Source organism: Panthera pardus, unplaced genomic scaffold (assembly GCF_024362965.1).
Source record: "Panthera pardus isolate Hobbes unplaced genomic scaffold, ASM2436296v1 HiC_scaffold_2, whole genome shotgun sequence".
Taxonomy (NCBI): Eukaryota; Metazoa; Chordata; class Mammalia; order Carnivora; family Felidae; genus Panthera; species Panthera pardus.
In genome coordinates this window covers 129,980,092-130,006,854 of record NW_026526765.1, presented here as the reverse complement: position 1 = coordinate 130,006,854, position 26,763 = coordinate 129,980,092, and the positions used below count along the sequence as shown (strand labels likewise).

Sequence of the window (26,763 nt, the reverse complement as noted above, 5' to 3'; positions counted from 1 at the left end):
ATTGTCTTTCTAATCTCTATTTCATTTATTTCTTCTTTAATTTTTATTTCTTTCCTTCTGCTAACTTTGGACTTTGTTCTTTTTCTAGTTCCTTGCAGTATAAGGTTATGTTGCTTATTTGAGACCTTAATTTTTTCTTAAGGACAGTATTTATCACTATAATGTTCTCTCTTGGGTTACTTTTGCAGCATCCCTTAAGTTTTGGTATGTTGTGTTTCCATTTTCATTTGTCTCAAGATATTTTTGGTATCTCTTTTGATTTCTTCTTTGACTCATTAGTTGCTCACAAATGTGTTAATTTTCACATATATGTGAATGTTCTCCCTTTCCCTTTTTTTAAGTGTCTTTGAGAGAAAGAGAGAAGGAGCATGAGTGGCTGAAGGGCAGAGAGACAGAATCCCAAGCAGGCTCTGATAGTTCAGACATGGGGCTCAAACCCATGAACCATGAGATCATGAGCTGAGTCAAAACCAAGAGTCGGTAGCTTAACTGACAGAGCCACCCAGACACCCTCCCCCCTTTCCTTCTGTTACAAATTTTTAGTGTCATGCCAATGTGTTCAGAAAAGATAGTTGATATAATTTCAATCTTTTTAAATTTGGTAAGACTTGTTTTGTGCCACAACATGTAATCTATCCTAGAGCATGTTCCATGTGCACTGAGAAGAATGTGGACTCTATTGTTGTTAAATAAAATGCTTTGTATATGTCTGTTAGGTCCATTTGGTCTAAAGTGTTGTCCAAATCCATTATTTCCTCCATGATTTTCTCTCTGGATCATCTATTCATTGTTGAATAATAGGGTATCGAAGTATTCTACTATTATTGCATTGTTGTGTATTTCTGCCTTGAGACCTGTTAATGATTATGTAATATAATTAAGTGCTTCAGTATTGCGTCTGTATATATTTAACTTGTTATATCCTCTTGATGAATTGACCCCTTTATCATTATGTAATAACATTGTCTGTTATTACAGCTTTAACTTAAAATCTATTTAGTCTGATAAAAGTATACCTTTTATCATCAGGAGTATACTCCTGTTCTCTTCTAGTTTCCATTTCCATGGAATAATTTTTTCCATTCTTTCACTTTCAGCTTAATTGTCTTTAAAGCTTAAGTGAGTCTCTTGTAGGCAGCATGTAGTTGCGCTATTTTTTATTCCCCCACTTTGTGTCTTTTAAATGAAGAATTTTAATCATTTAAAGTAATTTTTGATAGGTAAGAACTTACTGATAGTAAGCACTATCATTTTTTAATTACTTTCTGATTGTTCTACAGTTCCTTTGTTCCCTTCTTCCTCTCTTGCTGTCTTTTTTATGAACGAATGATCTTTTTAAAAATTTTTTAAATGTTTTATTTATTTTTGAGAGAGAGACAGACTGCAGGTAGGGGAGGGGCAGACAGAGAGAGGGAGACACAGATTCTGAAGCAGGCTCCAGGCTCTGAGCTGTCAGCACAAAGCCCGACGCGGGTTTCGAACTCATGAACTGTGAGATCATGACCTGAGCTGAAGTCGGATGCTCAACGGACTGGGCCACTCAGGTGCCCCTCTTTATGAATGGATGATTTTTATAGTGGTATGCCTTGATTCTTTTCTCTTTATCATTTGTGAGTCTCTTAAAGATTTTGGCTTTGGGATTACCATAGGGCTTTCAAAATACTTGTAATAGTCTATTTTAAGATGATAACAAATCAACTTCAACTGCACAAAAATATTCTACTCCCCACCTCCACATATGTTTTATGTTTTTGGTGTCCCAATTTACTTCTTTTTATATGTTATATTTCCTTCTTTTCTATAACTCTTCAATCTATTCTAATCTGGCTTGTCTGTCACCAGTCCACTAAAATTATTCATGCTAGAGTCATTGGTTTCCTTCTTGATTGTGAATGCAACTGACTTTTAAAAAACTAACAAATTTTTTAGAGAAGTTTGAGGTTCACAGAAGAATTGAGCAAAATGCATAGAGTTCCCATATACCCCTTGACCATACTCATGCACAATCTCCCTTATTTAACGTACTGCAACACAGTGTTACATTTATTAGGATAGATAAACTTATACTGGCATATTATTTTCCTTCTCCTTGAAGAACTTCCCTTAATATTTCTTAAAAGGAAGGCCTACTGGCAACAAATTATAAATTTTTGTTTGAGAAAATCTTTAATTGTCCTTCATTTTTGAAGGAGAATTTCACAAGGTATAGAATTCTAGCTTGGTTGTTTTTTTTCTCTCAGCAAATATTTCACTTCAGTCTTTTATTTCTTAATAATTTCTAAGGAGAGGTCTGTAATGCTTACCTTTGCTCTTCTATAAGTAAGGTGTTTTTCTCCCTCTGGCTTCTTTAAAAATTTTTTTCTTTCTCTTTGATTTTCTGATGTTTGAATATAATAAATCTAGATGTAGTTTTGGGAGCATTTATCCTGTGTGGTATTCTGTGAACTTCCTGAATCTATGATTTGGTATCTGACAATAATTTTGGGAAATTCTGACTCATTATTGCTGCAAATGTTGCTTTTTTTCCTTTTTCTGTTTCTTTTCTTTCTGGAATTCCAATTATGTGTATGTCACAACTTTTGCAGTTGTTTCACAGTTATTGAATAGTCTGGTTTTTGTTTTGTTTTTTTGTTTTTTTTCTCTTTTTTCTCTTTGCTTTTCAGTTTTGGAAGTTTCTTCGGTCATATCCTCAAACTTAGGTATTCTTTCCTAAGTTGTGTCCAGTCTACTAATGAGTCCATCAAAGGCATTCTTTATTCTTGCTATAGTATTTTTAATCTCTAGCATTTCTTTTTTGATCTTTCTTAGAACATCTATCTTTGTGTTTATATTATTCATCTGTTCTTGCATGTTGTCTACTTTTTCCTATAATGTCCTTAGCATATTAATCATAGTTATTTAAAAATTCTGGTCTGATAATTCTAATACTACTGCCACATCTGACTCTGATTCTGATGTTTATTCAGTCTCTCAAACTTTTTTTTGCCTTTTAATATGCCTTGTAATTTTTTGCTAAAAGGTAGACAAGATGTACTGGTTAACAGGAACTGTGGCAAATAGGCCTATAGTAATGTAGTGGTAAGATGTGGGGGGAGGGGAAGCAGTCATAGGCCTGGTATGACATCTTTTTTGTTTATTGTTTAGCCTGTGCTTCTGGATGGTAAAATTCACCAGTGTTTCTTGGTTCTCACACCTCCTTAGGTGGGACAGCACAGCTAGAGAGAGGTGTAGTTGTGTATTTCCTGTTCTTTTTTTAAGTTTATTTATTCATTTTGAGAGAGAGAGAGAGCAAGGGTGCACACGTGTTGGGGAGGAGCAGAGAGAGAGGGAGAGAGAGAATCCCAAGCAGGATCCGCACTGTCAGTGCAGAGTCCCATGCGGGGCTTGAACTCACAAACTGTGAGATCATGACCTGAGCTGAAATCAAAAGTAGGACCCTTAACCAGATGAACTACCCAGGCTCCCCTGTAGTTGGGTATTTCCATTCCCCCATGTGGAAGTTAGAGGAAGCTAGAATTGGAGTATTTTTCTTTCCTCATTTGAAAAAGCAGAGCTGGCTGGAGTTGGGTACTTCCCTTCCCCCAGGTAGGATAGCCTCTGCTAAAATACCAGCAAATTAAGCTCTGGTAAAATATTTTCTTCTGATGGAAGGCTTTGTTAAGAACAAAATACTCCAGGGGCACCTGGGTGGCTCAGTTGGTTAAGCAAACAACTCTTGATTTTGGTTCAGGACATGATCTCAAGGTTTGTGGGATCAGGTTCCATGTTGGGCTCCATGCTGAGCATGGAGCCTGCTTGAGATTCATTCTCTCTCTCTCTCTCTCTCTCTCTCTCTCTCTCTCTCTCTCCCCCTCTCCCCTGCTTTATATTTCTCTCAAAATAAATAAAAAAATTTTAAAAAACATTAAAAAAGAACAAAAAAGAACAGAATATTCTAGTGTATTTCCAAATGGTTCTTTTTCCCTTCTCACTACTAAAAGCATGAGGGGATTTTTCTTTGATATTTACTGTGAGGACCTGGTAGAGGTCCCTCCTAGAAGTAAAGCTCATAAAAGTATTGAGGCCCCCTGATGACTGTGTTCCTCTTGAGTTTTTAACTCTCAGTGTTGTCCTCAGTGAGCCTCCAGCAACTCACCAATCACACTAGCACTGGTTCCCATTCCAGCACTGGTTCTCAGGGAGGTTTCCGTTCACACATTTCTGTTCCAGTAAGTCATGATTGTCTATATCCACTGACCTGTCTTTCCAAGTTTTACTGCAGCACTTTAGCCTATGACCTTATTTTTCTGACATGCCTAAAAAGAGTTGTTGATTTTTCACTTTGTTCAGCTTTTTACTTGTTAGGACAGAGAGGTGACTTCTAAGTTCCTTACGTGCTAGACCAGAAATTTGAAGTCCTCCAATTTTATAAAGTTCTTTATAACACTGGGATTCCAAGCAACATTCAGCATTGTTAACCACTCCCTCTTTTAGGAGTAAATGCTCTCCTCTCTTGTCTTCTATGATACCATATTCTGTTTATTTCCCTCCTTTTCTCTGTCCATTCTTACTTTTGTACCTGACCATAAAGCTTTCCAAGGAATGATCCTGGACTCTTGTCTCTTCCTCACTTGATAGATACTCATTCTTTCTAACATGCTTTCATCTATTTCTATGAATTTAAAACACTGTACACTTCTTTTCTGTCCTAACCTGCAGAGTTGTAGCCAATGGTCCTTCCAACATTTTCATTTTCAGGTGCCCTCAAACTTCCTGCCTTTCCTATCACAGTAAATAGCACCTTTATCCACCAAAGCTGGTTAATACAGAAACTTAGATGTCTTTTTTGACACCTCTCATTCTTTTACCCTCTATATCCGATTCTTGAACTCTATAGGCATAATTATCTTGAATCCATGCTTATTTTTCCATCTCTCCTACAAAAAACCCTAGTCAAAGGCACCACAATCTTTTTTTTTTTTTTTAATGTTTACTTTTGAGAGATTGCGTGCAGGGGAGGGACAGAGGGAGAGGGAGACAGAGGATCCGAAGTGGGCTCTGCACTGACAGCAGACAGCCTGATGTAGGGCTTGAATTCACAAATCACGAGATCATGACCTGAGCCCAAATTGGACGCTTAACTGACTGAGCCACCTACGCGCCCCAAAGCCACCACAATCTTGCACCTAAAATATCTGCAACTTCATCCTACGGAGTCTTCCTACTGACAGTCTTGCCCTTTTGCAATTTTCTCCCCAATGTATACAATGACAGTAAAGTGTAGTGTAAAGAATACAGGATTAGATCCAGAAAGACCTGCCACAAACTCTTCAAACATACTAATTAATATCTAGATCTCATTTTCTCAGCTATAAAATGGGTGGAAACAAAACAAAACAAAACAAAAACTTAGGTGATAGGAATGCTATAAGGAAAAGATACAATTTATAAAAAAAGTGCTTAGAATAATGCTTAGCATTGAATACTCACTCAAATAGTAGCTCTATTACATACAAAACAAAATTCAATTTCCTCCCCAAAGATCTCTAGACTCTAGGACTAAAGTACTAATTCACAAATATTCCTCAGCAGAAAACACTGCTGTGGACATACAGCAAATGTCTTATTTTCACCTTAAGTGAATGTTTAATAGACATCCACTTATCCAAAAGGAATCTGGAAAATCTGTAAATTTCAATTCTCTTTCACTAAACCTATATAGAGTATATATTCAAGTAACAATAATATTAACTACTAAATTCAAAAAATATTTGAAATTATTGACTTAAATAACTGAAAAATAATTCCTATAAAACTGTTAGTTAAGAATATGCTCTGGGATGAGCACTGGGTGTTGTATGGAAACCAATTTGACAATAAATTTCATATATTGAAAAAAAAAAAGAATATGCTCTATATTAATTAAAGTTATGGTTTATGTAGTTATTCTGCTTTAATACTTGCTTTTTTCTTTGTTTTTTCAGGTGCTGAAGGGTAAGTTTTCTCAGCAAGTAAAACTTCACAAGCTGCATTATCTGTAAAGAAAAAGATACTTCAATATTTTAATTATTTAACCTCTCCTTAACTATAAGTATAGAAAATAGAACTCAAATTTGAAAAACAAAACCCTGATTTCAATGACTGCATCTCTGTAATAGTTTCAGAAGAAAAACTTAATATATGTTGAATAATCTGACTTGCTATAGATAAGAGTCCCAGGTTTCATAGGAGTAAATAAGCTCTATGTAAAATATTTACTTTTCAATTAATAGAGAAAGGTGTGTGTGATTAAAATTCTTCATTAATTATCCTTTCATTTCCATATTCCTGTATTTTCAGGCTCTCTTGAAACTTCTCTACTGCAACTTTTCTATCAACATTTAAAAGATAGTCAGGACTCTTTGATCTTAACAAAAACTTTATCTGTACCCAATACCCCTTCATGCTATATCCCCTCTCTCCTCTTATCCACAGGCATGTCCACATTACTAACATAACTTCCTCTCCTCCTGTTTACTCCCAAACCCACAGCAATCTAATTTCAGGTCCCACAAATATGAGCAGAAACCTTTCCTGCCCTACCTTATTGGACATCAGTACAACAAGCATGAACATTTTCCCTCTGGTCCCTTTCATGGCTCCTACTCAGTCCTGACTCTTCTCTTTTTTTTCACTCTCCAGACTCAATCCAAAAAGCAACAAAAATCTTTTGACTGTCTGCTTTCTGCCAAAGTTACCTAGCATATGTACTTAATATGCAAATTTGGCTTTTCTTTGTTCTTAACACTAATACCTTGCTTTAAGGCAACAAGAGATTTCCCTTCGGATTATTTCAGTAGTTTTTCAATTTTGCCCCTCTGTACTCCACTACCCACGTTACATACCTAAAATACAAGTCTAATATCATCTGCTTAAAACTTCCCCAAGGCTTTCCACTTCATTCCAGTTAAAACTCAAGCTTTTTAACTTAGCATATAAAATCCTGATTTTTGTGATGCCTGCCTATAATACATATACATTCCCAGCCTCGTTGCAGAGGCTAATTAGGTTTCTAGATACAAATAGGATACCCATTTAAATTTGAATTTCAGATGAGCAAGTAATTTTTTAGTATAAGTATATGCCATGTAATAGTACAAGCATATACAATATTTGTGACATAATTATATTAAAAATTATTTATCTGAATTCAAAATTAACTGACCATTCTGCATCTTTACTTGCTAAATCTGGCAACCCTTGAGACTAACCACTTCACTCATCTTCATCTCCTCAAGTAGAGGGAAGTAGTAGGTTTCAGAATTCTGTAACAGATAAAATTGGTACCAAGGTTTGGTAATAGATTAAGTCTAAGAAGTAACAAAGAGGAAGGTGTCAAGAATGATCCCGATGTTTCCAGTCTGCTAAGCTACACTTGATAGATGGAAGACACTAGTGGAAGACCAAGTTAGGTCTTGGTTGTGACGATTCTCAGTCCTCAATTCCTGCTTTATTTATTCTCTTGGTAACTTTTGTTACAGCTACTTCTAAATGCTGAAGTGTTTCATTTACATTCTTTTTGCATGTTTGTTTTCTATGCCACTTCCTAGGTGATCTCATCTGATCCTATGGCTTTAAAACATTTATATTCTTGACTCCAGATATTTATTTATAGCTCCAGTCTCTGCCCTAAACTCCAGACTCCTGTATCACAAACTGCTCTCATTACATCTCTACTTGAAGGCTAATAAGTCTCTTAATGTTTTAATATTTTATTGAAGAACTCTACGTACACAATAGTAGGCACAAATCTTAAATATGTATGTATTCACCCATATAATCCCCACCCAAATCAAGGTATAAAATATTCCAACACGTCAAAAGTTTCCTATATGTTCCTTCCCATTCAGCACCCCCTTTCCAAAGATTACCACTATTCTTATTTCTACTATCCAAAATAGTCTTGCCTGTTCTTGAACTTCATATATATGGAATTACACAACACATACATGTTTTTGTCTGCATCATTTCATGAAACATTAGGTACAGGAGTAGAGAGATAAAATTCAATGTTGAAACCAAATTCTCTTTTTTTTAATATGAAATTTATTGTCAAATTGGTTTCCATACAACACCCAGTGCTCATCCCAAAAGGAAACCAAATTCTCTTAATCATCCTCCCAACTTGCTCTGTCCTCCAGTGCTTTCTCAAGAAATGATACCATCATTCATCCACTTGCTTAAACCAATAATTTTAGACTCTTCCTTGACATTTATTTTTCTCTTACCCAACATACAGATTAATCAGAAAATCCTAGTGCTTTGAAATATATTCCGGGGGCACCTGGGTGGCTCAGTTGGTTAAGCATCCAACTTCGGTCAGGTCATGATCTCACAGTCCATGAGTTCGAGCCCTACATTGGGCTCTGTGCTACCAGCTCAGAGCCTGGAGCCTGCATTGAATTTTGTGTCTACCTCTCTCTCTGCTCCTCCCTATTCATAATGTGTCTCTCTCTCTCTCTCTCAAAAATAATAAAACACTAAAGGTATATATATATATATTCCAAATCAGACCACTGCTACCACGTTAGTCTCATACCATTACCTGACCACTACAATAGTTTAACAGGGTCTCTTTGCCTTCTTAGTCTATCTCCACATAGCAGCCAGAGTGATTATTCTAAAATATGTATCCAAGGGGCGCCTGGGTGGCTCAGTCAGTTAAGTGTCTGACTTCAGCTCAGGTCATGATCTCGCAGTTCTTGAGTTCAAGCTCTATGTTGGGCTCTGTGCTGACAGCTCAGAACCTGGAGCCTGCTTCACATTCTGTGTCTCCCTCTTTCTCTGCCCCTCCCCCACTCATGCTCTGTCTCTCTCTGTCTCTCAAAAATAAATAAAAACATTTAAAAATTATAAAAAAATATGTATCCAATCACATCATCCCACTTCTCAGCACATTTAGAATAGAATTCTTACTCCTTACGATGGCATAGGAGACTCCACATTATACCACTTGACTAGCCCTCAACACAACTGCAGTCATTCATTTTTTTTAAACTCATTTTGCTCTGGTCATACTAACCTCTTTTCTCTTCTTCAAACATGCTGCGCTCATTCCCATCTTAGGACCTTTTCTCTTGTTGTTCCCTTTGCCAGCATACTCTATCACAGATTTTCACATGACCCACATTCAAGCTTTGTACAAATATCATCTCCTCAGAGATGCTTATCCTAGAGACTTTTAAATACAGAGAACAAACTGAGGGTGGAAGGGGGTGGGGGTGGGGAAAATGAGTGATGGGCAGTGAGGAGGGCACTTAACGGGGTAAGCACTAGGTGTTTTATGTAAGTGATGAGTCACAGGAATCTACTCCCAAAGCCAAGAGCACACCATATACACTGTATGTTAGCTAACTTGACAATAAATTATATTAAAAAATTAAAAAATTAAATAAAATTTAAAAATACAATAAAATAGTATCCCTTGGGGCACCTGGGTGGCTCAGGTGGTTGAGGGTCCAACTCTTGATCTTGGCTCAGGTCATGATCTTGTGGTTCATGGGATCAAGCCCCATGTCTGGATGTGCACTGATAGGATGGAGCCTGCTTGGGATTCTCTCTCTCCTTCTCTCTCTGCCTCTCCCCTGCTCACACACTCTCTCTCAAAATAAATAAATAAAATTAAAAAAAAATCATAAAATAGCATCCCTACTCATACCCTGTTTTTGCCCTGCTTTATTTTTATTCTAATATTGATATATATTCATTTGTTTATCTGTTTATTATCTTTCTTCCTCCACTATAGCAGCTCTGTTAGGGCAAGGACTCTGTCATGTTCCCCAGCAACTAAGAAACTTTGTGTCACAATGTAGGTGATTAAAGAATATTTGTTGAATGAATGGAATTAATGAATGGTGTGATAAGTTATCTCTGAAACATCCAAGGGGAAATGTCCAGAAGGCAGCTACATATAAGGGTCTTATTCTCAGAAGAAAGTCTAGATTGAGAGAAAACTTGGAGACCCTGCTATTTATAGAACACCTGTACATATTAGGGGTACATTTTAAAAAGATTAAAATCTAGGAACTGGCCTTGAAGAACTTCCACATTTAATGGCTAATAGTGGTAGATTAGATTGCAGAGGAGACTGTGCAGGAGTTACCTGGGAAGTAGTTACCTGTTTATGTTTGTCTCTATGACTAGACAAGTTTCTAACACTTAGTAAAGAACGTGCCATAGGAACACAGTTGGATTTGTTGAATTAAGGAAGTAAAAAATAATTCTTGAGTAAGATGTCATTTAATTTTAAATTGCAAGTTAATCAACCACATAAAAGTAAGAATACAAAAGCATACATAATTCCAGAATCACTGTTCTGACTCACTATCAGGCTTTATAAATAGTATTTTCCACAGCCAAAGAAAACTTTTTATTGGGCAAGACCTAAGTAAAATCATGATTGCTTTTGGAACCCTTACTACTTTCACTTTGATAACCTCTCTTCTCTTGTTCACAAGCTCCCTTACTCTTAGATTTATACAAAAATTCCTCTTCTAATGCTCACCCTCCAGCGTAGTAGATGCTACTCCTTTGAAAGATGGGTGCTTTTACAAGTTTAGTTTTTATCACTTGATTAATTTCCCTTAAAAGAGCAACTATTTTCATCATTTTTATACCCAGAAATCCTAACATAATACTTGACATTTAGAAAATACTCAGTAGCAGTATTTCTCAAAGTGAAAATGATGCAAAAAACTATTTTTTTCTTTTAGTTCATACAAACTTGCCTATTAAGAGTAAAACCAGCAATTCTTTGTTTACCCACAAATAAATGCTGTAAAACTTGATTCAGGAAATAAAAATGGAAAACTGAGATACAGCATGAATTAATAAGGTTGGAAATGTCTAAGTTTATTCCAATAATAGACTAAATTATAGAGTGCCTATAATGCAAGACACTGTGTTTATCCTTTTATTTTCAATCATCACACATAATTGCAATATAAATGTTTACTGATTATCTTCCTCTCCCATGACTGAAACTTAGGAGGCAAGGATTTAATACTACTCTTTACTGGTATATATAGCAACACCTAATACAGAGTATATACTCAGTAAATGTTTATGAAATGAATTAATAATGGGTATTTTAGTGATAGTTAAAGACACACATATCTTTCTAACTTCACATATCTTCATTTTTAAAAATATAACCAAGCTAAAAAGCACTCAGTTTCCTGGGCTACCAATTTTCTAAAAATATACTGCATTATCACAAAAATAAAGAAATACAGAATTATGAAAATGGTTAGTTTCACTGTTTATTACCTGATTCTGAATGGAAAGTACTCTTTGGTCTCTGAGAAATATTTTGGTCAGTTAATGTCATCACTCTATAATAGGAACAAATTAATGATTAGTCTCAATTTTTCAGTAACTGTAGAGAATCCTCAAATAATCTTTACAATAATAACATTAAAATTTTTTTTAATGTTTATTTTTGAGAGAGACAGAGACAGAATGCGTGTGGGTTAGGGGCAGAGAGAGAGGGAGACACAGAATCCGAAGCAGGTTCTAGGCTCTGAGCTGTCAGCACAGAGCCCGACGCAGGGCTCGAACTCACAAGCTGTGAGATCATGACCTGAGCCGAAGTCGGGACGCTCAAATGACTGAGCCACCCAGGCGTCCCTACAATAATAACATTTGTATACTATAAAATATCTGTAGAAAGAACACAACTGGTTAAGAAAATGTTACCATATCTATATGAACAAATAGTTTAATAAAAGGTAATACATTTATATACTTTTCAGTGTGAGACAATACATATGGAGGACAAGGTAGAATGTTTAGAATCAGAAAGACCTGAGTTTAAAGGCCAGTTTTGCTACTGGCCTTGGAAAAGTTACTTAACCTGTCCTGATTCTTGGTTCCCTCATTTATGCAAAACAGAATGGCAATCTTGTTTCCTAGGATTCTTGAGGTAAGAATCTCAAGTAACAGGAAAGATAATACTTCTTAAAAATTAATGTCCTTTTCTATTTTAGAAATGACACCACCCCCAGACTGTGACCACCTCCTTGAATTTAGATACTGTCGCTCTCACACACGCCTTACCCTCAGTCTACATGCCACAAACCAAGGTCTTGATCTTTGCTCAGTAATGTTTCTCCTCAGTCTCTCCCATCTTCTAGTTGCTTAAGCCAAAAGTGCGGAGTCAGCCTTGACTACTTTCATACTCCACCATTCATTCCATCAATGAATAACAGACCACCCTGTTAGTTCTGCTTTCAAAATATATCCAAAATCCTTTGGATTTGGTTCCAAAAGCTAGTTCTTACCTATACTCTTAACACTCTGGTCCAATATCTCTTGCCTAGATTAGGACAATAGTCTCCTAACTATATCTCACTATAACTATAATTGTCTCTTCATAATCTATTCACAACACAGTAGCCAGGGTGATTCTTTTAAAACCTAAGCTGTATCATGTTACCCTTCTAACCCTTTCAAAGGCTTTCCAATCCACTTACATTCAGCTACCATGCCTTATATGATATGGCTTTTTCTCTCATTTCATCTTCTTTTTCCTTCTCCCACACTCCATTCCAGGAGCCCAGGCCTTCTTGGCTCAGAGCCTTGCTTCAGCTATTCCCTCCACCTGGAATCCTCTTTTCTCCTGTGAATTACATGTCTTTCTCTGTTTCCTTCTTTATGTCTCTGCTCAAATTTCATTTATGACTTCTCTCACCACACTACTTAAAATAGTGAACCTTCCTTCCAATACTCTCTAGCCCCCATCTTGCTTTTTATCCATAGCATTCATTACCGTATAGAACAGAATGAATTTGTTTATTCACTTATTGTCTATCTCATCCAAGTAGAATGTGGACTTGAGGACAGAGATTTTGTTTTTAATCTATTTCATTAATTACAATGTATCTCTACCTGTAAGAATACTTCTGGCACATAATGATTCCTCAACAAACACTGAATAAATGAATACCTAAATTTGTGGGCTAATAATCATTCCAGCTATATAACTATTATAACACAGGGTTTTCAAAAGCTCGACAACTTTAAAATAAAATATTAGTTCTTACATTTCTCTATGGCATTTCTGATAGTCTTCTGAAGAGGGACCTAGGAAAGGAAAAAAACAAAACAAAACACCAATCTATTAGAAAGATAATTCAAGCACAGACCAGAGGCCAAAATTACTCTAGCTAAAAGTAAATATTTTCTCTAAAATACATGGTGATAGTGCAGTTTATTTTTATGATTTTATTGTTTTGTATTGTTTTTATCTGCCACTTAAATTATATAGAAGTATTTTCAAAATACCAAAATAAAACAAAATTGTTAGGAAATTTTATGAGATGCAGGAATCCATCTGCCTGTATTTGGATAGTTAGTTACAATTTTTGAAGTCCTTTCCAATCTTTTATCTACTTGATTCTTACAACAGTCCCACAAGGTAAATAAAACAATTTACTATTTCCACAATACATATACAAAATAACTGGTCAAGTGATAAAACTAACAGCTACCTACCTGGAACTTAAACTCAGATATCATGGTTCTTAATCCAGTACAAATATAGATACACATATTAGTAGACTTATTAGTCAAGACAATGCCTACCAGTCAATATTTTGCTGTCTAGGCACTCTATATTACTAGGTACATAAAGAACTGCAGGAGTAGTCTTCTGAAGAATATGACCCTAATAAGCTGCAGAACTCTGCTTACATTTAATTAGAATTTTACAGTTTAGTAAAAGTGAAGTGAATGATGCCTACTAATCATTTAGAAGTATTTCTCTGAAAGGGAGGTTCCCAAAATATAAAGGACTACAGTGAACAGCATCTACTTTCTGCTTTTGCTGATGATAGTCTCTTGCTTTTCCTTGTGATAATCAAGACAGGGCCTGTGACTCAGTACAATGGCAGCCCTGCATCTCTCTGCCCAAAGTGACTGTTCAAGGATAAGCATATGAAATAATTTAAGCCAAGGTATAAGACCAGGACTTTTGTTCAAATCACTGGGAAAGAGAAGCACTTTTGTTCACTGGATTTGAGGCTGTGAGTATATAGGCCTGGACCTAACAAGAGCTACTATATGAAGGGAGGTTAGCTGAGAGTTCAGTTTGCACATTAGTGCCGTGAGCTGAGAGATGGAAAGGAATTGGGTTCTACTGATACCATTTGAAAGCCTGAATTAGGGTTCCTGGGTGGTTCAGTTGGTTAATCATCCAACTTTGTCTCAGGTCAAACCACAGTTTGTGGGTTTGAGCCCCACGTCAGGCTCTGTGCTGGCAACTCAGGGCCTGGAGCCTGCTTCAGATTCTGTGTCTCCCTCTCTCTCTGCCCCTCCTCTGCTGGCACTCTGTCTCTCTCTCTCAAAAATAAATAAAAGCATTAAAAATAATTTTTTTAAAAAAAGAAAGCCTGGATCAAGTTGTAATTGCATATGATATACTGCTAGATTTTTCAGGTACATGTGGTAATAATTTCATTTTTTAACCTAATAAAGTTTGAGGTAGGATTGATTTTTTTTTTTAATTTTTCTTTCTTTCTTTCCTTCTTTCTTTTTCTTTTTTGTCATCACTTACAGTGGACAAAGAGTTAACTGAAACATTTGTTAAAGAGACAGGCTGCTTCTTTGGGCACTTTATATCAGCAAAGGAGTTGCCAAAGTAAACATAACACAAGGTTTTCAAACTGTCAGAAATACTGCCATCCAGATAGATACCAACTCTCCCATAAGGGACCCCATAACCAATGCTTAATTCTTTGATATTATTTATCCCTCCTTTTTGTGAGGCTCTGATAGATGAGCTGACAACATCCATTGCTATTCCCCCTCTCTATTTTTATACATTTTCCCCTTTCTACCACTATAGAGGCTAGAAGAATAAAATACTTGGGTTTTTATAAACTTTATCAAAGAAGACTTCCAAGTAGTCAGGAGATACAGGACTCAGTCCTGGCCAATAGACCTAGTCTGCTGGGAAATTAATTGGAAAGCTTTTGTTTTTCTGATAAAAAGAGATGTATGTGGCTAGTACTGCCTTTTCTAATTCTTTTTCCCTGGAACACTGTTGTGATGCCTAAAGGCTTAGCAACCATCCTACAACTATGGGGTAACAAGCCAACACACTTGGTAGTAGAAAGATAGAAAGAGTATAAGATCTTAATGCTATTAGTGAGATGCTACACTAACTCTGGCCTGGGAAGAGAAGTAAATCTAGTATAAACAAGCCTTTTTTGCATGACAAAAACAACATACACAAAAAGACAACTGACAAACTTGGGGAAATATTCACAATATAAGCCACAGACAAAAGACTAATATTCTTTTTTTTCCCAATGTTTATTTATTTTTGAGAGACAGAGCATAAGTGGGGGGAGGGGCAGAGAGAGAGGGAGACACAGAATCCGAAGTAGGCTTCAGGTTCTGAGCTGTCAGCACAAAGCCTGATGCGGGGCTTGAACCCATGAACCGTGAGATCATGACCTGAGCCGAAGTTGGATGCTTAACCAACTGAGCTACCCAGGAGCCCCTAATATTCTTTACAAAATTTTTTTTTAGGTATAGATGAAACACATTATATTAGTTTCATGTGTACTACCTAATGAATTAACTTCTCTAAATATTATATTATGCTCACCACAAGTGTAGCTAACTTGTCACCATAAGATGCTATTATAATACCACAGACTACATTCCCTATGCTGTGACTTTTATTCCTGTGACTTATTCATTCCAAAACTCCAAGTCTCTTATCCCCTCTCCCCTTAACCCATTTTGCCCACACTCCCATTCCCCTTCCCTGTGGGAACCATTAGTTTGTTCTCTGTATTTACAGGTCTGATTCTGTTTTTTGTTTTTTAATTTGTTTTGTTTTTTAGATTCCACACATGTGAAATCATATGGTATTTGTCTTTCTCATTCTCACTTATTTCACTTACCATAATGCCCTCTAGGTGCATTCATGTAGTTGCAAATGGCAAGATCTTAACCTTTTATGGCTGTGTAATAGCGTGCGTGCATGTGTGTGTGTGTGTGTGTGTGTGTGTGTGTGTGTGTACCATATCTTCCTCATCCATTTGTTCATCAGTGTACATTTAGACCACTTCCATACCTTGGCTATTACAAATAATACTACAATAAATTTTCAAATTGGTGTTTTTGTTTTCTTTGGGTAAATATCCAGTAGTGGGATTACTGAATCATATAGTATTTTGACTTTTAATGTTTTGAGGAACATCCATACTGTTTTCCACAGTGGCTGTGCCAATTCACATTCCTACCAACAGTGCATGAGGGTTCCTTTTTCTCCACATCCTTATCAACACTTCCTTTTTCTTGTCTTTTTATTTTAGCCATTCTGACAGGTGTGAGGTGGTATCTCATTGTGGTTTTGATTTGCAGTTTCCTGGTGATTAATGATGGAAGCATCTTTTCATGGCTGTTGGCCATCTGCATGTCTTCTTTGGAAACATGTCTATTCAGGTACTCTGCCCATTTTTTTAAAGTTTCTTTTTTTAAGTTTTTATTTATTTGAGAGAGACAGTTCAAATAGGGGAGGGGCAGAGGGAGAAGGAGAGACAGAGAATCCCAAGCAGGCTCTGCACCACCAGTGCAGAGCCGGATGCAGGGCTTGAACCCACAAAGCCGTGAGATCGTGACCTGAGCTGAAGCCATACAAAGAGACATATCTAGAAAAAAATGTCATTATGGCTGATGTAAGAAAAAGTACTGCCTATGTTCTCTCATAGGATTTTTATGATTTCAGGCCTCACATTTAGGCCTTTAATCCATTTTGAGTTTGTGTATGGTATAAGAAAGTGGTCCACTTTCATTTTTTTGCATGTAGCTATCCAATTTTCCCAGTACCATTTATTAAAGAGGCAGTCTTTTCCCCATTGTATCTTCTTGCGTTGTCACAGATTAATTGACCATATAAGCATGGGTTTATTTCCAGGCTCTCTATTCTGTTCCATTGATCTATGTGTTTATTTTTGTGCCAGAACCATGCTATTTTGACTACAGCTTGTAATATATCTTGACATCTGGAAGTGTGACATCTCCAGCTTTACTATTTCTCAATATTGCTTTGGATATTTGGGCTCTTCTGTGGTTCCAAGCAAATTTTAGACTTATTTGTTCTAATTCTGTGAAAAATGCTATTGGTATTTTGATAGGGATTGCACTGAATCTTCAGATTGTTTGGGGTAGTATGGACATATTAACAATATTAATTCTTCCAATTCATGAGCACGAAATACCTTCTCATTTCTCTTCAATTTCTTTCATCAGTGTTTTACAGTCCTCAGAATACAGGTCTTTCACCCCCCTGGTTAAGTTTATTCCTAGGTATTTTATTATTTTTTGTGCAATTACACATGGAGTTGTTTTCTTAATTTCTCTTTCAGCTACTGTGTTATCAGTGCACACAAATGCTATCAATTTCTGGATATTAATTTTGTATCCTAAAACTTTACTGAGTTTATTTATTACTTCTAATAGTTTTTTGGTAAAGTCTTTAGGGTCTTCCGTGTACAGTATCATGTCATCTGCAAACAATGATAGCTTAATTTCTTCCTTATCAATATGGATGTCTCATTTCTTTTTCTTGTTTGACTGCTGTGGCTAGAATGTCTAGCACTATGCTGTAGTGTTAGAAAAGTAGTAAGACAGGACATCCTTATCTTGTTCCTGATCTTAGAGGAAAAGCTCTCAGGTTTTAACCATACAGTATGATATTAACTGTGCTTTTTTTTTCTTTCATAGATGGCCTTTATTATGTTGAGGTATGTTCTCTCTAAAGTCACATTAGGGAAAGTTTTTTTTTTTTTTAAATCATGAATGGATGTTAAATTTTGTCAAATGCTTTTTCTGCATCTACTGAGATAATCATGATTTTTATCCTTCATTTTGTTGATGTGGAGTATCCTGTTGATTGTGATATTGAACCATCCTTGCGTCCCCAGAATAAATCCCACTTGGTAGTGGTGAATGATCCTTTTAATGTATTGTTGAATGTGGTTTGATAATATTTTATTGAGGATTTTTAAATCTATGTTCATCAGGGATTTTGAACTGTAGTTTTCTTTTCTCTCTCTCTCTCTCTCTCTCTCTGTCTCTCTGTATTGGTGTATTTGTCTGGTTTTGGTATCATGGTAATGCTGGCCTTATGGAATGAGTTTGGAAGCTTTCCTTCCTCTCTCTCCTATTTTTTTGGAATTGTTTGAGAAGAATAAGCATTAACTCTTCTTTAAATGTTTTTTAGAATTCACCTGTGAATCCATCTAGTCCTAGACTTTTATTTTTTGGTAGTCTTTTGTGTACTAATTCAATTTTGTTATTACCAATGGTTTCTTTAAGATTTTCTATTTCTTCCTAATTCAGTCTGTTAGATTGTGTGTTTCTAGAAATTTATCCATTTCTTCTAGGATGTCCAATTTTTTGGCATATAATTTTTCAAACTACTCTTACAATCTTATATTTATGTGGTGCCAGTTGTTACTTGTCCTCTTTCATTTCTGGTTTTACTTATTTGGGTCATTTCTCTTTTTGTCTTGAAGAGTCTGCCTAAGGACTTATCAATTTTTTTTTAATTTTTTTTAACGTTTATTTATTTTTGAGACAGAGAGAGACAGAGCATGAACAGGGGAGGGGCAGAGAGAGGGAGACACAGAATCCGAAATGGGCTCCAGGCTCTGAGCCGTCAGCACAGAGCCCGATGCGGGGCTCAAACCCACGGACTGTGAGGTCATGACCTGAGCCGAAGTCGGACGCCTAACCGACTGAGCCACCCAGGTGCCCCTAAGGACTTATCAATTTTATTTGTTTTCAAAGAACCAGCTCCTGCTTTTGTTGAACTGTTCTATTGGTTTTGGTTTTTGTTTTAGTTTCTACGTCATTTATTTCTGCTCTAAACTTTATTATTTCCTTCTTTCTACTCACATCGGGCTTTGTTTGTTCTTTTTTCTATTTCTTTTCGGTTTAAGGTTAGATAATTTTTTTTTAATGTTTATTTATTTTGAGAGAGAGAGAGAGGGAGAGCGAGCAAGCACACATGAGTGGGGGAGGGGTAGAAAGAGAATGATAGAGAGAATCCCAAGCAGGCTCTGTGCTGTCAGTGCAGAGGCCCAGGCAGGACTCAACCCCATGAACCAGGAGATTGTGACCTGAGCTGAAATCAAGAGTTGGATGCTCAACCGAGCCACCCAAGTGCCCCGGTTTATAAACAGATATATAATTATAAATAAATAGATAATTTATTTGAGCTTTTTCTTGTTTCTTCAGGTAGGCCTGTATCATTATATATTTCTCTCTTAGAATTGCTTTTTATGTGTCTTAAATGTTTTGGACCATTACATTTTCATTTTCTTGTGTCTCCATGTAATTTTTGATTTCCCCTTTGATTTATATGTTGACCCATTAGTTGTTTATTATTATGTTGTTTAGCCTCCCCATGTTTGTGCTTTTTCCAGTTTTTTTTCTTATGATTCACTTCCAGTTTTATACTGCTGTGGGAAGAAAAGATGCATAGTATAAATTCAATCTTCTTAAATTTATTCAGACTTGCTTTCTGGCCTAACATTCAATCTATTCTAAAGAATTTTCCACATGCCCTTGAAAAGAATGTACATTCTGTTGTTTGGATGAAATGTTTTGTATATATCTGTCATACCATCTGGGGTAATGTGTCATTCAAAGACACTGTTTCCTTATATATATTTTTTTTTCAATTTTTTTTCAAATTTATTTCTGAGAGAGAGCATGAGTGGGGAAGGCACAGACAGAGAGGGAGACACAGAATCCGAAACAAAATCCAGGCTCTGAGCTGTCAGCACAGCTGACAGGGTTCAAACTCATGAACTACAAGATTATGACCTCAGCCAAAGTTGGACACTCAACCGAATGAGCCACCCAGGCATCCCTCCTTATATATATTTTTTAATGTTTATTTATTTTTGAGAGAGAGAAAGGGAGAGGGAGAGAGAGAGAGGGAGAGGGAGAGGGAGAGAGAGAGAGAGAGAGAGAGAACATGTAAGGGTCAGGGAGGGGCAGAGAGACAGAGAGACCAAGAATCCAAAGCCGGCTCTGTGATGACAGCAGAGACCCTAATCCCAGGCTCCAACACACAAACCATGAGATCATGACCTGAGCCAAAGTCGGACACTTAACCAACTGAACTACCCAGGAACTCTGACACTGTTTCCTTATTGATTTGCTACCTGGATGATCTGTCCATTAATCTAAGTGGGGTGTTAAAGTCCACTATTATTATTGTATTACCATCAGTTTCTCTCTTTATGTCCATTAATATTTGCTTTATGTATTTAGGTGCTCCAATATTGGGTGCATAGATATATACAACTGTTATTGTCTCATTGGGTTGATCCCTTTATAATATGCAATGCTTTTCTTTGTCTCTTATTACAGTCTTTGTTTTAAAAAGTCTTTTTGTCTGATATAAGTGTTGCTACCCTGGAGTTTTTTTTAATTTCCATAAGCATGGTAAATGTTTTTCCATCCCTTCATTTCAGTCTGTATGTGTCGTTATGGCTGAGATGAGTCTCTTGTAGGCAGCACATAGATATGTCTTGTTTTTTAATCCACTCTACCACCCTATGTCTTTTGATTGGAGCATTTAGGAAAAGGCTAAAATTCTTAATAGCTAATGTACTTAGAAATGGAGGGTAGGGGTACCTGGGTGGCTCAGTCGGTTAAGCGTCTGACTTTGGCTCAGGTCATGAACTTGAGGTTCGTGAGTTCAAGCCCCACATCAGGCTCTGTGCTGACGGCTTGGAGCCTGGAGCCTGCTTCGGATTTGTGTCTCCCTCTCTCTCTGTTCCTCCCCAGCTTCCACTCTGTCCCTCTCTCTCTTAAAACTAAGTAAAAATTAAAAAAATTAAAAAAAAAAGAAATGGAGGGTAAAGAATAAAAAAACAGGTAAAAAAATGGGGAAAAGGCATGAAAAGAAAATTTACACATACATGCGCGCGCACACACATACACACACACACACACACAGAAAATAAAAATAGCCTTCAAACATATGAAAAATATTTAAGCTCACATACAGTTAGGGAAATGCAAACTAAAATAACACTGAGATACCATTTCTCACTATTAGAGTAGCAAAAATTTTTAAATATGACAATATACTTTGTTGGTGAGGGTATGAGGAAACAGGATATGAGAATATGTTGATGGGAATGCAAACTGGTATAATCTTTCTGGAGGAAAATCTGGCAATATGCAACAAAACTATATATCCACTTACCTTATGACCCAGCATCCTACTTCTGAAAATCTATCTTTACGATATGATAATATATTTTCATATTATTGATGGAATAAGTTTATTCATTTACACACTGTTTGTAGTGGCAAAATACTGGGGGGAAACCCTAGATATCTAATTCATAGGAGAGTACTTAAATAAACAAAAATACATCCATACAGTGGAGTACCATGCAGCTATTGAAAAAACATGAGGAAGAGCTCCTTAAAACTAGCTGGAGTGATTTCTAATACATACAATATGTGGAAAAAAACAAAATAAAAAAGTATATATAAATATGCTAACCTTCATGCACGAAAGAAGAGGATATAGGGCACCTGGGTGGCTCAGTTGGGTGAATATCAGATTTTGGCTCAGATCATGATCTCACATTTTGTGAGTTCAAGCCCTACATTGGGCTAGCTGTTGTCAGTGCAGAGCCCACTCTGGATCCTCTGTCCCCCACTTCTCTCTGCCCCTCCCCTGCTTGTGCTCTTTCTCTCAAAAATAAATGAAACACTCAAAAAAAAAAAAAAAGGAAATAAAGAAGAGGATATAAGAAAATACACACAAAAGAAATACAAGAAAGATAAACCATAAGGGTTGGGTGGGAAAGGGGTAGAAAGAAGAGGGGAATAGGATCAGGGTAGCAGGAAGGAGAAGTGATGCTTTCCTGAGAACATATAAATATTTTATAGCTTTGACTCTTAGAACCATAGCAATGTTTCACATACCTTCACATAGCCCCTTCTCCCCAAATAAAGAAACAAATCAGGATGGAAAACCAAAAATTGAATCTGACACTAGCAAATGAGTCTAACTATACTCCAAGTGATTAACAAAATGCACTGAAATATATATAACCTATATAACTTTGTGTATGCTTGAATTATATAAATAAGTAAATAAAATATTGTATTTTAACACATAAAATAAATATTCATGAGTTAATACTGCTATAATCAACTGAATAAATAAACAGCAGAAAAGATACAATTCTTTTACAGTAGAATTTCAATTAGTGAATGTAGCAGGGAAGCAAAAAATAGAAAATCACCATTAAACAAACACCAGCATAATAACTGTTATAGTCAAGTTCCTCTGATGAATACTAATATCAGTGAATGAAAATTTGAGGAGAAACAGGATTTATAAGTCTCAAACTATCTTCTCTGGATATTTATTAACCACAAAGGCAAACTAGTAACTTAACTATTCAGAAAACCACAGCCACCACCTTAATCAAGTGATGAAGTTTAGTATCACCAGTAATATGATATACTGACATCAAGAATTTAATACAATGTACTGAAAAAGGCATAACATCATTTCTGCAGTGTTCTTTAAAACATTGTATAAGCTCATTCTAATCATAAGAAAACATTAGACAAATTCAAAAGTGAGGGACGTTCTATAAAATAACTGATGAGTAATCTTCAAAAGTACCAAAATTATGAAAAACAAACAAAGATGAGAAACTGTTACAGACTATAGTAGACTAAGGAAGAAGTAACAATCAGATGCAATGTTTGATCCTGAAACACAAGAAAAGAGATTGGTGGAAAAACTGGTGAAATGCAAATAAGGTTTAATTAGTAGTTTTATGCCAGTGTTAATTTTCTGATTCTGATCATTGTACTAATGTTATATAAGACAGCATTAGGGAAAGCTGGGTGAGATGTATATGGGAATTCTCTATTTTTGCAACTTTTTTGCAAGTCTAAAATTACTTCAAAATAAAAGTTATAAAACAGGAGACCCCTATGTTATTTGTAGCCAAAGATTATGCTAATTGATAAACTTAGCTATAAATCATTCAAAAAATTACTTTGTTTTTCTGATATAGATGAGGGTTTTCCTCTGTGACATAAGAAAAAAGAATGTGAAAACTCACCTAAAATTGCAGAGAGGTCTGAAAACTGTGGTACCTTCTCTATTGCTATTGCTTTACTGGTATCCAGAAGAGTGGAATTCTTGCATTGCGTATGTTCTTCCAACCTGGGACATTTCCAATCTAAAACAGCAGGCAGAAATGGCACACAACTTTGAACAACCAACAGCACACAACTAGTAGGTTACCTCCCCCAACTCCAAAGGTCCCAGCCATACTAAGCTGTGGCAATTAAAGATTTGGGTAAGACAGAGAAAAAAGACAAGTCTTGATGGCATCAGAATAGTAAATATTCTTTGGCCTATTTCAGTACTGTAATCTACTTTCTTTCATGGATTTTTGCCCCATAAACATTACTGACATAAGAGACAGACAGCATACCTACGAGGTTCCTTTTAATATTTTATGTATAAATTATACCTATTAAATAACATGCTAGTATTACTTGATGTCAGTTTTAACCTTTCCATTAACTTCCCACTACGCAAGAATGAGGTTATTCTCTCTTACATCCCTGTCCCCACCTTTTCCACACTTCCCATTATCCTGATATTATATTACATATTTAGTTAGTCAATATTCGGTATAGACATTATAATAATAAATTGCCATAAAAATGCTATTTACTCTTGTACACCATAACAATCATTTCTACCCCCTGGAGTCAGTCTTTTTTGTTAGTTTAGTTTTCTCTGTATTTTTCATCTATTTAATCCCAAACTTTACACCACGTTCTATAAATTCATTCTTTTCATTCCATTTCTAGTGTTCTAAAGTTTCACAATGCTTCATCTTGGTGTTTTTCATCTATTGTGGTAGGCACAGTGTGACCCTTTTAACACAGAAATCATATTCTTTAATGCTAGGAAACTGTTCTTGAATTATAACATTGGTAATTTTCCTCTTGTTTCTTTCACCATCTTTGTCTGAAACTGCTTTCATTTGATATTGGATATCATATACTCCTCCACTAACTTATCTCTGTTGAGTAGCAACCTTTCATCTTTATTTTCCTTTTTTTTCTCCTCAACCCTAGTTTCTAATCCTTCTATATTTCTCTCTGCTATTGCATTCATGATCTGAATATTCCCTTTTTCATAGCACCCTATTCTTATTTAATGAACACAATACACATTTTATGTCAGTGAGACTATTTTTTCAATATATTTTTTTCTCCTTGTGTTTCTATTTCTGCTTGGTTCCTTTTCTTAATTTTTAATTTTTAATTTTATTGTGGTAGGAACACTTAACATCAATCTACCCTCTCAAATTTGTAAGTGTACAATATTGTTCAGTATAGCGTATCACAGTGTTGTATAGCAGATCTCTGGAACCTATTCATCTTACAAAACTGATACTTAATACCTGTTGAATAGCAGCTTCCTATGTCTATCTCATTCTAGGCCAGGGCAACCAACATTCTATTCTCTAATTCTATGAATTTGACTATTTTAGATATCTCATGCAAGTGGAATGACACAGTATTTATCTTTCTGTTACTGGCTTATTTTACTTATCATAGCATTCTTAAGGTTCATCCAGGTTGTTGCATATGGCAGGACCTCCCTTTAAGGCTGAATAATATTCCATCATCTGCATATACCATATTTCTTTTATCCATTCATAAATCAATGAAAACATAGATGGTTTCCACATTTAGCTATTGTGAATAATGCTGAAATAGATATGGGGCGCAAACATCTCTTTAAGATCCTGATTGCAATTACTTTGGATAAATATCCACAAGTAGGATTGGTGAATCACATGGTAGTTCTATTTTTAATTTTTTGAGGAACCTCTACACTGTTTCCCATAGCAGTTGCACCATTTACAATCCAAATAACAATGCACAAGTGTTCCAATTTCTCTACATCATTGTCAACACTTATTTTTTTGTTTATTTATTTTTGAGAGAGAGACAGATCATGAGTGGGGGAGGGACAGAGAGAGAGAGACAGAATCTGAAGCAGGCTCCAGGCTCTGAGCCTGACGTGGGGTTTGAACTCATGAACCGTGAGATCATGACCTGAGCCGAAGGTGGATCCTTAACCAACTGAGCCACCCAGGATCCCCCGCCCCCCCCTTTTTTTTTTAATAATAATCATCCTAACAGGTCAGGTGACATTTCATTGTGGTTTTGATTTGCATATCCCTGGTAATTAGTGATATTGGCATCTTTTCATATACTTGTTGGCCATCAGTATATCTTCTTTGGGGAAATGTCTATTCAAGTCCTTTGGCCATTTTGTAACGGGGTTATTTGTTCATTTTTTTCCCCGAGTTATAGGAGTTTCTTATATATTTTTTAACATTAATCTTTTATCAGGTAAGTATTTTGCAAATATTTTCTCCCTTTTTGTATGTTGCCCTTTCACTCTGTTGTTTATTTTGCTGTGCAGGTTTTTAGTTTTATGTAATCTCACTTGTCTAACTTAGCTTTTGTTGCCTGTGCTTTTGGTGTTACATCCAAGAAATCATTAAGTATCATGAGGGTTTTCCCCTATGTTTTCTTCCATGTGTTTTATGGTTTCTGGTCTTATGTTTAAGTCTTTAATCCATTTTGAATTGGGTTTTTTGTATGATGTAAGGTATTGGTCTTATTTCATCCTTTTGTAGGTGGAAGTCTAGTTTTCCCACACTTGATCTTAGACAAAAGGCCAAGAAGCGATGGAAGTCCAGTTTTCCCAACATTGTTTGTTGAAGAGACTATTCTTTCCCCACTGTGTATTCTTGCCACCATTGTTTAAAATCATTTCTCTCTATTCTATTCATCTACATGTCTATCTTTATGCCAGTACCATACTGTTACAATTACTGTAGTTTTGCAATATATTTTGAATTCAAAAAAGTGTCAATTTTCTGTATGGTTTTTCTATTTATTGAAAATGGGAGTAATGAAGTCTTCATTACTATATGGATGTCTATTTTTGCCCTCAGGTCTGTCAGTGTTTATCTGTTAGGTGCTTTGATGTTGAGTGCATATTTCTTTATATTTGTTATATGTTCCTGATTAATTGACCCTTTCATCATTATATAATGTCTTTGTGTCTTGTGATAGTTTTTGACTTAACGGATGTTTTATCTGATATAAGTAGAGCCACTCCTGATTTCTTTTGGTTACCATTTATATGGATTATCTTTTCCTATTGCTCCACTTTCAGCCTATGTGTGTCCTGAAATGTAGAGTCTTTTGTAGATAGCATATAGACCTTGTTTTTCAAAATCCATCCAGCCACTCTGTGTCCTTTGATTGGGGAATTTAAACCAGTTACATTTGAAGTAATTATTGATAGGGAAAGAATATTACTATTTTGTTAATTATTTTGTCTTATCGTTCTTTTACCCCTTTTCCTCTCTTGCCATCTTCATTTGTGTTTCATTGATTATTTTTATACTGATATGCTTTGACTCCTTTCTATTTTTCTTTTGTGTATTTTCTATAGGCATTTTTAATGTGGTTACCATGGTGCTTATATAAAATATAGTCTTAACAATCTATTTTAATCAGATAGCAACTTCGATTATATACAAAAACTATACTTTTATTTCTCCCTTCACACACATTTTGTGTTACTGATGTTATGGTTTACATTTTTTTTATGTTGTGTAT

At 35.8% G+C, this 26,763-nt stretch overlaps 1 protein-coding gene across 1 annotated transcript in view; it reads right to left on the bottom strand.

Annotated features, from left to right (window-relative positions):
* MEIKIN (meiotic kinetochore factor) overlaps nt 1–26,763 on the bottom strand; it is a 78,640-nt gene that overhangs the window by 42,221 nt on the left and 9,656 nt on the right. Inside the window, exons 6-9 of the mRNA XM_053907509.1 lie at nt 23,157–23,276; nt 13,062–13,101; nt 11,287–11,351; nt 5,944–6,014 (exon numbers count right to left, since the gene is read on the bottom strand). Coding sequence (XP_053763484.1) covers nt 5,944–6,014; nt 11,287–11,351; nt 13,062–13,101; nt 23,157–23,276 — 296 coding nt within the window. The remainder of the gene's footprint in view (nt 1–5,943; nt 6,015–11,286; nt 11,352–13,061; nt 13,102–23,156; nt 23,277–26,763) is intronic.